Source organism: Podarcis tiliguerta (assembly GCF_965153285.1).
Source record: "Podarcis tiliguerta genome assembly, chromosome: 1".
NCBI lineage: Eukaryota > Metazoa > Chordata > Lepidosauria > Squamata > Lacertidae > Podarcis > Podarcis tiliguerta.
In genome coordinates this window covers 128,080,148-128,094,370 of record NC_139534.1, presented here as the reverse complement: position 1 = coordinate 128,094,370, position 14,223 = coordinate 128,080,148, and the positions used below count along the sequence as shown (strand labels likewise).

Genomic DNA, 14,223 nt, shown 5'->3' with positions numbered 1-14,223 from the left:
GAGGCATGCAGACAGACAGACACAGTCCTAGGTTTTACTCTCAGAAGCAAAAAAGAAAAAAGATGACACCAAAACAGAAAAAATGGGGGGGGGACTTCTAAGGTACACTGAATATTATTTATTTAGCCCATATGCATGGCTTTAATCCCCTTCCCCTACTGAATCTAGAGTTCACACCCTGAGGATCTAAGCCAGAGGTGGTGGAATCTGACCTGCCCCACCCAACAAGGGTCATTTTGACAGGACGCCCACCTGTCAATCATGTAGTGCCACAATCTATTAGGTGATGTCAGAATACTTTTTTTTTTTTTTCAGATGCAGGCACAACTCAAACCACACTTTTGCATAACCTCCTTGAATTTGAGCTGGTGATAAAAAGGAATATTTGTGCTTACAGCAAGCCCCACTGTGGGAAGGGATCAGCTTCCCTATGGAGTTCCTGAGCAGGACTCCTGTAGCACAGCAAATCCCTCCAGAGCTTACTGCAAGTCTCATTGGCACTGACAGCAATCCTCACTTGCCAAGGAACAATCAGGAGCACATTTTGAGAGTCCCAATTGTTATCTTGCAATCATCCCCAAACCCGGCATTACATGTGACAGGCATGGAGCAGGCAGCGAGGTTTGGAGACAACAATTCCTCTTCAGTTCTTTGTGAACTAGGAGGACATAAGGCCCCCCATGAGTCCTCATTTTTCTCTTGACACGAGAAGAGAGCTAAAGATATTGGGCATTATTATATATCAGTAGACATGAAATGTCCTGAAGTGATCCTGGAAAACCTACTAAGTTATATTAGCAACATACCAACTCAGTAATTTTTAGGTCTGCTGAAAAACTTTCCTCTTACAGTACATTTTGGAAGCCTCAAATCCTTTCAGAACTTGAAACTCAGGTTATGCTCTTTTTGGCTTGAGGCAGAGCAGGGAGAAAGTGTGACATTCTACTCCAGTTATTGCATTAGTAATTCAATACAGACAACAGGCCAGAAACCTAATGTGGTTACGGCTCATGAGTTCCCAAACCTAGGGGAAAATAGGTAGCAGAGACTAGAAGACCCACTCTATCTTGTCTCACTCTATCCACCTTGCACATCTTTCCCATCCCTCTCACATCTACACACCCCGCCATAGGAAACCACATACGCAGTGGCAGAAAGGAAGATAAGGGGGGTTGGGGGTGGAATAAAGGCCTGCCTACCTGCAAGGAAGGAATGTCAACTTTTTTCTAAATTAAGTTTGATGAAAGCTAACAAAACTTTTTTTCCTCTTAAGCGGCTCACTACGGCAAGGTAAGTGAAGAAAAACCAACCACATGGTTTTAAAAACAGCTGAGAAACTTTCCACTATGTATATGAATTGCAAAATTTATACTCATAGTTTGCTGTTATCAGAAGTCACTAGTTGACTAGCATTATCAGAAAGGTTTGCAGTGCATATTTTACTATCATATTTAATTTTACTTAAGCAGCAGCTAAGTTTGACTTTTCTTGGTAGGTGACTACAATTTGTTTATTTAACAAAATTTCTATACAGCTTAACTGTAATGAAAACCTCTAAGCAGTTTACATAGAACATAAAACGTGCATTAGAAATGTCAGGAAAACCAATGTTAAAAGCATAGTGCTAAAAGTATAACCTAAAATTACAGATTAAAACACACATCAGTTCCACACATCTGGAGTACAATGAGGTGTATACTAAATCCACAAATCAGGTAGAACAACTACTCTTATGCAATGCTGCCCAAGGCAGCTACTACAGTAGTAATGTCTAACTCAGTTGCTGCATAAACCAAGAGAGCAGTAGAAATGTATTATGCAGTTCTATCAAAGATAAGGCAGAGAAATCATTCAGGTCTTTTGAGCGTCTCAACAAGTTACGAAAGAGCACACCAATGAGTTGCCTTGAAGGTACAGTGGTGCCCCGCAAGACGAAATGAATTCGTTCTGCGAGTTTTTTCGTTCTACGAGTTTTTTCGTCTTGCGAAGCACCAATGTGTATTGACGGTTTCCCATAGGAATGCATTGGCGGTTTAAAAAAAAAAAGGCGCAAGACATTTCGTCTTGCGAAGCAAGCCCATAGGGAAATCCGTCTTGCGAAGCAACTCAGAAAACAGAAAACTCTTTCGTCTTGCGAGTTTTTTGTCTTCCGAGGCATTCGTCTTGCGGGGCACCACTGTATATACATGTCAGTGTCGTGTAGTATATAATACAGTTGTACCTTGGTTCTTGAACAGAATGCGTTCCGGGAGTCTGCTGGATGTTCAGCTTCTGAAAATCGTTCAAAAACCGGAACACTCACTTCCGGGTTTCAATCGTTCAGGAGCCAATTTGTTTGGGAGCCAAGGCATTTGAGATCCAAGGTACAACTGTATCCCCATTTGTACTGAAGAATAATGGAAAACTCACTTTGAAGTTTGAAGCCAATAACAAACCCTGACTACAGCTTGTCATTACTTTGATGCAACCCAGAGTATGGAACACATACAATGCTAAGAACAAACCATGGCTTAGTACAACAGCAGGAGGACTGAGAGAGGAGTAAAGTGGCTGTGACTTTCTTACTGTTCACTTTCTCATTCATGCTAAATCATGGTTTAGCTTAGCATTGTGTGCCAACCAGGCCATTGCTACACGTAATAAAATTAAACTTAAAGAGGAGAAGTCCACAAATATCTAACTGTAATAGATCTGCAAGGAACTTTTCAGATGGGCTGGGCCAATTGCAAATTTCAGTGAAGCCTCTGGGGCTCCTCCTATCCAAAATACAGCCTCAGGGCTACAACTTGTAGAAGACTGTTCAAGCCAAGTGTGTGTGAAAACAATGCTGTCATTTTCTGCCCAGAGGCAATGTTCAGTTTAAATCCATTCTCAGATCTCTTCAAAAATTCTAAATCGCAGTTCAAGAGGAGTGAACTGCTAGAATAATGTTTAAATTTAAAAGGCTCTGTTTCATTTAATATTTATTTTCCCTAGTGCAGCCACATCAGGGTAAAAGTCTGGCAATTTAAGTTCAGATAAGCTACAGCAAAGGAAGCAAAGGCAAATAAGACACGTGCGGCACAATCCTATGTTCTTCTGTGGTGCAATGGGTCAGTGTGTCTGGCTCTTAACCAGAAGATTGGTGGTTGAAGCCCACCCAGGGATGGCTGTGGGCAGGGGGTTGGACTAGATGATCCTCAGGTCCCTTCTAGCTCTACAATTCTATGGTTCTATGTATGTTTACTCTGAAATAAATTCCGTTTTTGAAATAAAATTAATTTTCCAGGTAAGTTTACAAAGGTATAGTCTGCATTTAGCCAGGAGCGAGTCCATAGTGAGTTCAATGTAATCCTCTACATGTCCACTGAGAAGAAAATCTGGGATCATGCCCAGAATGATTCTTATTGATTACCATTAAAAAAAAAAATCAAAGCTGTGGTATTGCATTATGGACCCCACTTTTCCCTTCTAGGACACAGGACTGGTAAAAAAGGGCAAGTCATTGATAGATTCATTTATGGGCCCAAGAAAGAAAATAAGAACCAGACCATGCTTGAAAAAAACCCTAAACCATTTTTGTCTGTGCAGGGTCAGTTCTCACTTTTTTAAAAAAAGATAAATTCTTACAAGGCACATTATGATCTAAAAGCAATTTATTGTGTCATGCCAGAAGTATAATACACACATACTATTATTACATCTGTCTCTGAGCAAAAAGAAACCTTGAGAGCAAAAAGTCCTGCCATACACATAGATTCTTTTCTTGGAATCAGCTGGAGGTCTTCCAATTCCCATCTATCCTCAGACTGACTGATGTAAATGTACCCTATTTCTTAAACTAAATAACTTGAGAAGCAAATCCTGAGAAGGAAGAAGAGGAGCTCTTTCAGAACATCCAAGTAGACTGAATATTTTGTCACTGCAGATGGGGGGGGGGGGACAGGAAGTGCGGTTAGTCAGCATATCTGAAGTATCTGCATTCTTTACTAAGACCTTAAGTGTAAATGTCTTTGAAGCGACAACCAAATAGTACTTTCCTGCAGCGTACCAGCTTTCTGGTTTTGGCATACAAACTATAGGGGGTATTTTTAGGAGGGGGAGGGCACGGGTGGTAGATGAAACCAAAGAGGAGACTGATTCGATGGCCTCTGTTCTCTTTCCAGATCAATTAATCAGACTCGCAGAAGCAAATAATAATAATAATAGTTTTTTATTTATACCCCGCCCTCGCCAGCCAAGGCTGGGCTCAGAGCGGCTTACAAGCAATAATAAAAACAAGATGAATGATTACAACTTAAAAACAAAAATAAAATACAACATTAAAATAATGGAACATTAAAATATTAAAATGTAGCCTCATTGCAGGAGGAGAAGGAAAAGAAAAAAGAAAGAGAGGGAGGGAGGGAATCAAATTGGCTCAAATTTGGAATCAATGAGGAAGTAGAATGTCTCAGTGTTGGGGGGGGGGTGAAAAGAGAGAACAGTTAGCTATTGCTATTAGGAAGGACATTGCCAGCATATACGCTCACCAAAAAATAGCACTCCCACTGACCCGGGAATAAAACCATCATACAGTCAAGTCAGCCAGTCAAGGTTTCATCACATGGCTGCCTTGTGTGAATACATGCAAATAAATTTATTATTTAATAGGTAACAACACTGCACAAATAAAATAAGAACACCTGTGTTTTTAATGAGTTTCATCAAAGATGCAAGTAGTACAATAAATTGCTAGGGAGAAAACAATGGACCAAACAAAGAAATAAACCAAAAACGAAACACAGACAACTCAGTTGGATAATACAGGTGTTTGACCTGCAGGAAAACAGAGCTTTGCCTCTGTTAGTGACCTATCCAGTCAGTAAAAATGCACCGTGTAACAGTTCAATAAAACACTAATTTCTATCAACACCTACTGCTCCCAAGCATCTTCATGAACGTACTTACACAAACCCAACCCATCAATACAGACTTATTCATTTATATTCACTCACTATATAGATTTTATTTTCCTTCGGAAAACTTCGTATAGAAAAGAAAAGGAACCATAAATAGCAAAAGTAGATCACGATCCACTAGAAATAAGAACTCCAAAATCCACAGCTGGGGAAAGCTTTTATGGGTCTACCTTCATATGTTATAGCTTCTAAGCTCCAGGCTGAGAAGAATAATTAAGAATATTTCCTACCCCTGATGACCTATTTATTTATTTGCATCTTTGTTATATTTGTATCCTGCCTATCAACCAAAAGGTGTTCAAGGGAGTTAAAACATCAGCAAGAACAAGAACACAAGTTAAAGAACAATTTCAACACAGCAGTCCAGAAGTGAGGAAAGGGAAAACAAAAGGTGAGGTGTTAGCAGCAACATAGAATTACCGTATTTTTCGCCCCATAGGGCGCACCGGCCCATAGGGCGCACCTAGTTTTTTGGGGGGGAAATAAAGATAAAAAATATATTCCCCCCCCCAGGCGTGGGGCTGGGGCGGGGGAAGCCCGAGCTTCCCCCGACCCCAGCCCCCAGAACAGGCAGCTCTCCGCAAGCCGTGGGAGAGCTGCGTGACTTCGCGCAGCTCTCCCACGGCTTGCGGATAGTTGCCTGGAGAGCGAGAGGGTTCGGTGCGCACCAACCCCCCTCGCTCTCCAGGCTTCAGCGAAAGCCTGCATTCGCCCCATAGGACGCACACACATTTCACCTTCATTTTTGGAGGGGGGAAAGTGCGTCCTATAGGGCGAAAAATACGGTATCTTTCGGCATCCTGACTGGTGCTGGTGTTAGGGATTGTGTATGGCAAGCATGACTGGCAGACTGTGCAGTAATGTGCAGTGGCACTGGGCTCTAGTGGGCATGTTGCAGTTCCTGCATTATGATGTTTAACTTTGTAATTTTAGGCCAAGGAGTGGGCAAGATGGTGCTGGCTGTGCACAGGATACTGAATAGCTGGTACAGTGGTACCTCTGGTTACGCACGCTTCTGTTTACGCACGCTTTGGGTTATGAGCTCCACTGACCCGGAAGTAGTTGCTCCCGGTTGAGAACTTTGCCCCGGGATGCGAGAGGAAGTCGCACGCCGGAGGCACACTTTCACTAATGGCACCTCAGGATAAGAACCGTTTCAACTTAAGAACGGCTCTCCGGAACAAATTAAGTTCATAACCAGAGGTACCACTGTACTAATGTAACCAGGGGCACAACGATTCCCATTTTAGCTGGACTGTAGCTCTAGAAGGCAGATTCTAAATCCCTTGAAATACATGTGCTCTGCATCGAAGTATTACGCCTGAGGAACAAAGTCAATCCTAAGGAGAAGCTTCTCAAGTGCCCTTTTAATATACTGTATCTTCCATAAAAATTGATTCTTTGAAGAGGACAGGATGCAGAGTGCTATGGCAGTTTGAAAGTTGTTTGTCACCTAAATATTTCAGTATCCTCAAAGTATGAGAACTCTTTCAGAGCAATAGGCCACCATCAGTACCTTTAGCTCTCCCCCTTCCTTTTTCTAAAAGCAAAGCACCTAAAGGTATACAGTCTATTTTAAACATTTATTCATACTACAGAGGCAAACTATTAGTTGCTGCTTACTTATTTTACTGCATTTATATGCTGCATTTCTGCTGAGGAACCCAAGGTGGTTTACAATTTAAAATGTTAAACAAACAAATGGTACAAAAATTTTGAGGCTGACTTCAGGAGCTTAAGTCCAGGTCTGAGCTTCTTTTCTGCCTTCCCTTACGGCAGAGAAACCTGGGCTTCCATGCTTTTGTTACTTATGCATCCTACTGACTTTAAACCAGTGATTACTGTATGAGGACAGAGATTGCTTTGAATCAGCAACATCATGCCAGAAGTAAAAGTAAGCATGCACACTCAAACAGCATGCTCAAAATCACCACCCATTTTGATTCTTGCACCCTGTACTTATAAAAATGCTTTCCCATCCTTCTCAAGGATAAGCAAGGGGCAATAGATCCACATTTAAAGGCAAACCTACCTAATTCACACATTCTGAAACCATACAGAAACTGAAACAGTCATCCTTTGAAATTTCCACTCCTTCTCCAAATCTTGCAATGCAGTTCTCCAATCAAATAATGCATACAAAAATATAGTGAGGTTAAGTGTGCATAAAAATGCATATAATTATTTTAATAATAAATTTTTAAAATGGCATTGTATTGGGAGTGCAATTGCTTTGCAAACATGTGAATATTATGACAAATTTGCATGAAAAAGCTGGTGAAATTTCATGACTTTTTTTTTAAGCAAACTGATGTGAAAGTGTGTATAACTGAACTTAAGATTGGGAAAATGAGAAACTGAGAGAAACCAAACTGGACAGATTCAGCCATCCTTAATACTAAAATAAAGTTCAACTGACACTATGTGCTTTGTCAGAAGCATTTTAAAAGTCTTAGTACCTTGCAAAAGACTTTTGAGTAACCTTAACAGTTATGGAACAAAAGAAGTCCTCCTGCGGTTAAGAAACAGGAAACACAGAGCAGGAAAAAAATCAACAGTTCAGTGCTATCCCTAGGGACTGATATTGGTGCCTGTGCCTATTCAGCCAAAGTTATATATGTTTTAGAAACGTGCATGAACACACATACATGGATACAGACTTGCTGACTGGCTAAGTCTCTTGCACTTCCTAGGCTTTATATCTGAGGCAGGCTGCTCTGCTTCCCAATTAGTGGACCAATGTATTATATATATTAGGAATAGGCAACTCTGCTGGATATTCTTACAAATCACAAAGATGGTCCTTCTCAACTAGTTGTTTTACTGGTCTGGCTTAATTTACAGGAGCATGCATTTTCTTCATCACAGTATCAGCCACATAAAAGTATACTTTCCCACACATTTACTACCACATTACTTATATTTACAAAGAATTCAAGCTAGGCTACTGGGGAAAGGTCATTAAAATGCATTTACAGCAGCAATAACATGCTATTTTTGGCAAGTGTGCACAATTCTTCCAGCACAATTAATTTTTCCCAAGTTTACATTTGTACAGAGAACTATCCCTATACAGACATGTCTGAATGTGAAGCAGTCACTGAAGGGTAGAGATAACTCAATCAGACAGAAGGTCCGAAATTATTTCCTTTAGTATTACTAATGACTCACTTCAGTCTTATATTTTTAAAGTTACTTCCAGCACAACCCTCTTTGCTATTTAAGGGAAATTAGGGTAGCTAGTTTTATTTGTTTCTTTGCTTGTTTGTTTATTATTAAACAGATCACTTTACTATATCTACAGTTCAGCAATTGTCACAACAAGATGCACTGTTATGATTACATTAACACCTCTAAACCACAAACCATTCAAGTTATTTCTAATCCTCCAAGGATGTGATTATCTCATTCAAAACCTTGTTACCTGGAGTTCTTCATTTTAAGGCACTGGTAATAGCATAAGATTACACAAAGATTACTTATTCTGTATTTTTTTTAAAGAATGCTGAACAGATGTTCAAGCTGTTCTGTGATTATTTCCTACTAATGATCCAATTCTGGGGAAAAAATAGCAAAATGCTATTTGTAGCACTGTACTGAATGATTAAGCATCTTGAAAAAAGAAGAGAGGAAGATGTTTTGAGTAAAACAACAACTTAAAATCTCTTCTTTTTCCAAAATAGACTACTATAAATTGGTTCAGGCTCAAGCAGAAAACCTCACCCTCAGTCCGCTCAACAGATTTTTATTGTCCAGATATTCTAGCCCTAATGGCACCTTGTGTTTCAAAACGTGGTTTGCTACAATCCAGCCAGGAGAGGATTAGATGTATCACTGGCATAGCTGAAGAACTGCTTCAGTACAAAGCATAAATCTTCTTTAATATCAGTGTTATTAATATTGGTGGCTGGTACTTTTATAAAATAATTAAAATTGTGTATCAGTTGCGTAGATATAGTTTAAAATCTCAAATGCTTCACAACACACAGCTGGGGGAGGTGGGCTTTTGGGGGGGCACACAACACAAACCCCTAAATCCAACACTGCAGACTACTGAGAAAGGGGACACACATTGTTTTTATTATTTCACAATGCAGTAAAATACAGCTACAGGATACATTTGTTCATAGAAAGCAATCAGTAAGAATATCCCTTAACAAATGTTTTGAAACTAAACCAAAGTTCAACTTGCAACCAAAGTGTCCTGCACCTCTGTACTTTCAATTACTATTAAAAACCACAACAGCTAATTCCTTTCCATTCCAGCTGTGACCAAGCAAGCAGCTGCAGCACAAAATGAATCTGTCCTACCTAATTAAATTAAGAATTTGACATTAAATGGGAGTTCCAGAAATGACACAACCTGAACAGCACAGCTGAGGTTCCCCCTCTGCTTTCAGCATGCCACCACTCCAAGTAAACCACTCTCTGCTGTTAGCAACTTAACATGGATTTTTCCACCTGAAACTGCTGAGATAAACAGCTTTGCCACAACTCAAGCCTTTCAAGTATTTGAAGTCGTGTTACATTTTCACAGCGATTGCTAAAATAATCCATTCCTTAGTAACCAGATTTTGACAGATTCCTTGTGCTGCCAAACACAGAATAGTGTTAAGAAACTCACACCACAGGCTACAAAGGTTTACCAAGAACAGAAGGCTAAAGTAAGAGCAGTTTTCTGCTGCTGGCTTTGTTTCAAGCCCACTGATCCTGTATCCTTTCGGATATGTCCAAAAACAGCTAATGCTTACTGGAGTGTACTCCAGAGCCTTATTTCATAGGCGGGGTGGGTTTTCCATGCAGAGGACTATGCCTCACAGAGTGTTTCATGCTTTGTTTATTCGATCAAACAAGTTCACTTGCCCACTGTACTTCATATGCACGCTCAGCTATCGAGATTAAACACACTTGCAGGGCTTGCTGGGGCTCAGTGAACATGGGCTTAGATGCCTTACGTTCAGCATCAGTTTCTGTGGCACTCAGCAGCGAGGCTCCAAGCTAGAACAGCAGGGCTGAAGCATAACACCAAGCGGATTACACAAATAACCCCCTCCCCATGAACTGGCAGTGGAGGAGGAGTGTTGTCCATCTCTTATATATTCCCCCCCACACACACACATCTGCCATCCACTATGCATCAGCAACACCACATAGCATCTGGGGAAACAAAACAATGTCTATCACAGTAAATAATACACTGCCAGGAGTCAGGAAGTGGATGGCACGAAGCCTTTAATTACAAAGAGCATCATAAAGGCAGGGAGTAGCCATCTGCAGACTAGGATCTGTGCAGAGATGGATAATCTCCTTTTGCACATTCCTCTGTATGTGACGAACTTAGAAAAAGAGAGCCTGTCACCATCTCTGCTGCTGTCATATTGCATACTTGGGAACGTTGCAAGTTTTCTTTGAGATCCGTCCAAGCTGGAAGCAGCTCCGGTATCTTACGAGACTGATAGCTTTCTCCCTTGCCCTGAAACAGTGGCATGCCTGAGAGGGCTAAGCACACAGCCCTCAGCTCTACTGCTCCCATGTAACAAGCCAAGCTATTATGCCTGGCAATCCTGCAGGCTCAGCCAAGATAGGAGAGGGAACTCAGTCCTAGATACATATTAGGCCAGAGGCAAACACAAGCTCCAAGGGAACTGACTAAGCTGTGGGTCAAGGATTAACCAAAGCACATGTCCTCCTGACAAGCTGTGACTAACAGCCTGCAGAAAGCAAGCCCCATCCCTCCCCGACAATTGTAGGGCCACACAACCAGTCCCTAACCCAAACACACACACGCAAAAGCACAAAAGCCATGCTTATTGGCCAAAGTTTAAGAAGTCTATTGAATCCCCTCCTCACTTCATCCTGGGGGTGTTTTCCTCCTGAACAGTGCACCCTCCCACATCCTTGCATCCAGGAGAAAATGAGGAGCAGGCAGCTGGAGGATCAGCCCCCATGTTAATGAATGGGGGCTCCTCTTCTAAAGCCAAACATGAACGAATCAACTTTAGGATCTGTCTCTATCTGTTAACTTCAAGCACAAAGCATACAGGGCCCCAGGCGTGCTAGCACCTGCCTACCCCTCCCTCTGCACCCTTTCCACCCCTCCCACATGCAAACTACTCCTACCCCTCAAGCAAACTCACTAATCCTCCTGCCTCCCCCCTCTGCTTACTTCTCACACAGACTAGACCCCCTTTAGCTTCTTTCCCTTTGCAGGGGGTCTTCTTCCAGCCACCAAACTCCTCTTTACCTCCTCCCTGCCAGCTGACACACAAAACTCCTCTCCCTGCAAGGAACACACACACACACACACAGACACTGGCAGATGTCTTTCCATCCCACCAACAGCCCCCAGAGGCTTTCCTGCTTCCAAAAAATTAAGGGGGGTGGGGGTGGTAGGGAGAAAGATGTAATTTTCCAAGGGAAAGCAACCTCACCCCAAGAGCTAAACAGAATCTTTTCCAACCATCCTTTCCCAAGATCCATTCGTATCTCAAAGCAAACAAACAGTCGTAGTAACAGATATATTACTACTATTTTATGCTATAGATGGGTGGGAAAGAACACAGGAGATTAACACATATCCTCCCTTGCACGCCCAACGCTCCCCATCACTTCAGGGGTCTCTCTCATGGGGCACGTCTGGGTCCCACTCCAGAGTCACTTCCCAAGGGAAACCCTTCTTCTCTTCCCTCCCCCCTACACGCTCCTCATCTCCCTTAATTGGGGAGAAAGGGATCCCCAATAAGACCTCACCCGCCCAATATATTACTTACTTCTCCACACAAACACACACGGGTCCTGGCTCCCCTCCTGGGCACTTTCTCTGAACAATCCCCCCCCCCAAAAAACATTGAGGGGGTGCCAGCAGCCCTCGCCCAACAGACCCCCCCCCAGTTTTCTCCAAGACAAACAAGACCCCCCCACTTTATCTCTCCACTTTATCAACACCCCCACACCCAGGCCAACACCAAGGGCTTCCCTCCCCCCCCCCAAGGGGAGGCACCAAGGGACACCCCACTTCCAGCACCACGTCCCCCCCCCCCCGTTTCTCAACACACCCTTCAAAAAAGAGGGGAGAGACCCCAATCTCTGAACAAAACCCCACCGACACAACAGAACAACACACTTTCACCCATTGTGAATTCACAAGAGGGGGATCTCTCAACAAGGCCGATCAATCACAACAGGCACCCCCATAGTAAATGAGTCGCCCACCCCTCAAAAAGGACAGCCGCCCCCCTCTCGAATTTACCCCCCCCCCTTTCTATCATACGCTCGCACACACACATACACAATGGGGGTCTCCCCACAAACAAGCCTCTCTCTTAAAAAAAAAAACCCACACACGACCACCAGGCAGGATTCCTCAGGAAACACGCGCGCACACGTGAACGCGCGTCCACACGACACACACACACAATAGAGGAGGGGGCCACAAACAAACAAACAAGGGTCCGCACACGCATACACACACACACCATCGCAACGGCACCACCGGCGGGATTCCTCGCGAAACACGCGCACACACGTGAACGCGCGTCCACACGAGACACACACACAGACACAGAGGTGCGCGCGCGCGTCGACTCACCCGAGCACCACGAGCTCCCCATATTTGACGGGCTCCTTGTTGGGCGCGCAGTGCTCCTCCTGGCTGGGAGAAAACATGGGGCCGCCGCCGCCGCCTCAGCCGCCGCTATAATCCCATGCGGGGCAACAACAACAACGACAACAACAACAACAAAATCTGACGGGGGGCGGGTAAAACGAAGAATAATAATTTATTCTTATTTATCTATATAAAAAAAGAAGTCCGTCGGGCGTCTCTTTCTTCCCCTCCGCTTCTCGGCCCTCTCTCTTTCTTTCTCTCTCTCTTTCTTCCCTCAGTCAGTCGCTCGGTCGGTCGAAATCGTCCCCCGTTTCCCCCCCACTCTTCGCGCGCCCGCCCGCCGCGGACTCCTCGCTCTTCCCTCCTCGGCGAGCGCCCAGCGACAACAGCCCCCAACTGCCGGAGGGGGAGGTCGGGAGAGACCAAGTCAGCAAGCGCCGCCTCCGAGGAGGGGGAGGGGGAGGAGGCGTGGAATGGCCCCACCCCCTCGGCTCTCCTTCGACACCCCCCTCCCTTCCCGTCCCAAAAGCCGCGATGGTATCGTCCGCTCTGTTATGTAAACAGAGGAGTAAAGGGGAAGGGAGGAGGAGGCGCTTAAAGGGCCCGCCGCCTCTTAAAGTCTAGGGATCAAAAGGCAATGCCGCCTTTCATAAACCAGAGGGATAGGAGTGGGAGTGGGCGAGGAGGAAGAGCGCCCCCTATGGACGACGTTCGAAACTGCGTGAAATTATTATTATTATCATCATCATCATCATCTATATTATCTATTATTAACTATCCTCCACCTGGCTCAAGGCGGCTTGTAGACAAGAACAGGAACAGCTAAAAACACAGGTGTGGAAATAGCCATCAAAACATAATTAGTAATTTATAGAATTAAAACTAGATATAGATATATATCTATATATATATGTGGGTGGCACTGTGGGTTAAACCACAGAGCCTAGGACTTGCCAATCAGAAGGTCGGCGGTTCGAATCCCCACGACAGGGTGAGCTCCCGTTGCTCGGTCCCTGCTCCTGCCAACCTAGCAGTTCGAAAGCACGTCAAAGTGCAAGTAGATAAATAGGTACCGCTCTGGCGGGAAGGTAAACGGCATTTCCGTGCGCTGCTCTGGTTCGCCAGAAGCGGCTTAGTCATGCTGGCCACATGACCCAGAAGCTGTACGCTGGCTCCTTCGGCCAGTAAAGCGAGATGAGCGCCGCAACCCCAGAGTCGGCCACGACTGGACCTCATGGTCAGGGGTCCCTCTACCTTTTTATAGATATATATGTCACCTGATTATGTGTATATAGTATCATCATCATCATTGTTATCTTATTTTTATTATTCATAAAACTCGTATGCCACCTTTCATCCATAGACGTCAAGGCAGTTCACAGCAGAAAAATTCAAGGTAAAAACTCAAAATACACAACAAAAGCAAAGCAAAGCAATAAATGGTATATAACCATAGAATCAAAAACTGTAGAGTTGGAAAGGACGTGGTCCAACCCCCGCAATGCAGGAATTTCAACAGGATCATATACACACACATAAAAAATCTATGCAAATCCATACAAATTATTACAATTAAAAACAGCACAGCGCCAGGCCTTTCATTAAAACTGTAGAGCTAATGCCAGCAAGGAAGGCAGAGCTCTAGGGCTACTGAGTGCACACTGCCGCGTAAGATGA

General features: G+C 43.6%; 1 protein-coding gene across 1 annotated transcript in view; it reads right to left on the bottom strand.

Moving 5' to 3' along the window:
- PELI2 (pellino E3 ubiquitin protein ligase family member 2) overlaps positions 1–13,088 on the bottom strand; it is a 76,286-nt gene extending 63,198 nt beyond the window's left edge. Inside the window, exon 1 of the mRNA XM_083438581.1 lies at positions 12,529–13,088. Coding sequence (XP_083294707.1) covers positions 12,529–12,605 — 77 coding nt within the window. The 5' untranslated portion in view covers positions 12,606–13,088. The remainder of the gene's footprint in view (positions 1–12,528) is intronic.
- Positions 13,089–14,223: the final 1,135 nt, after the last annotated feature.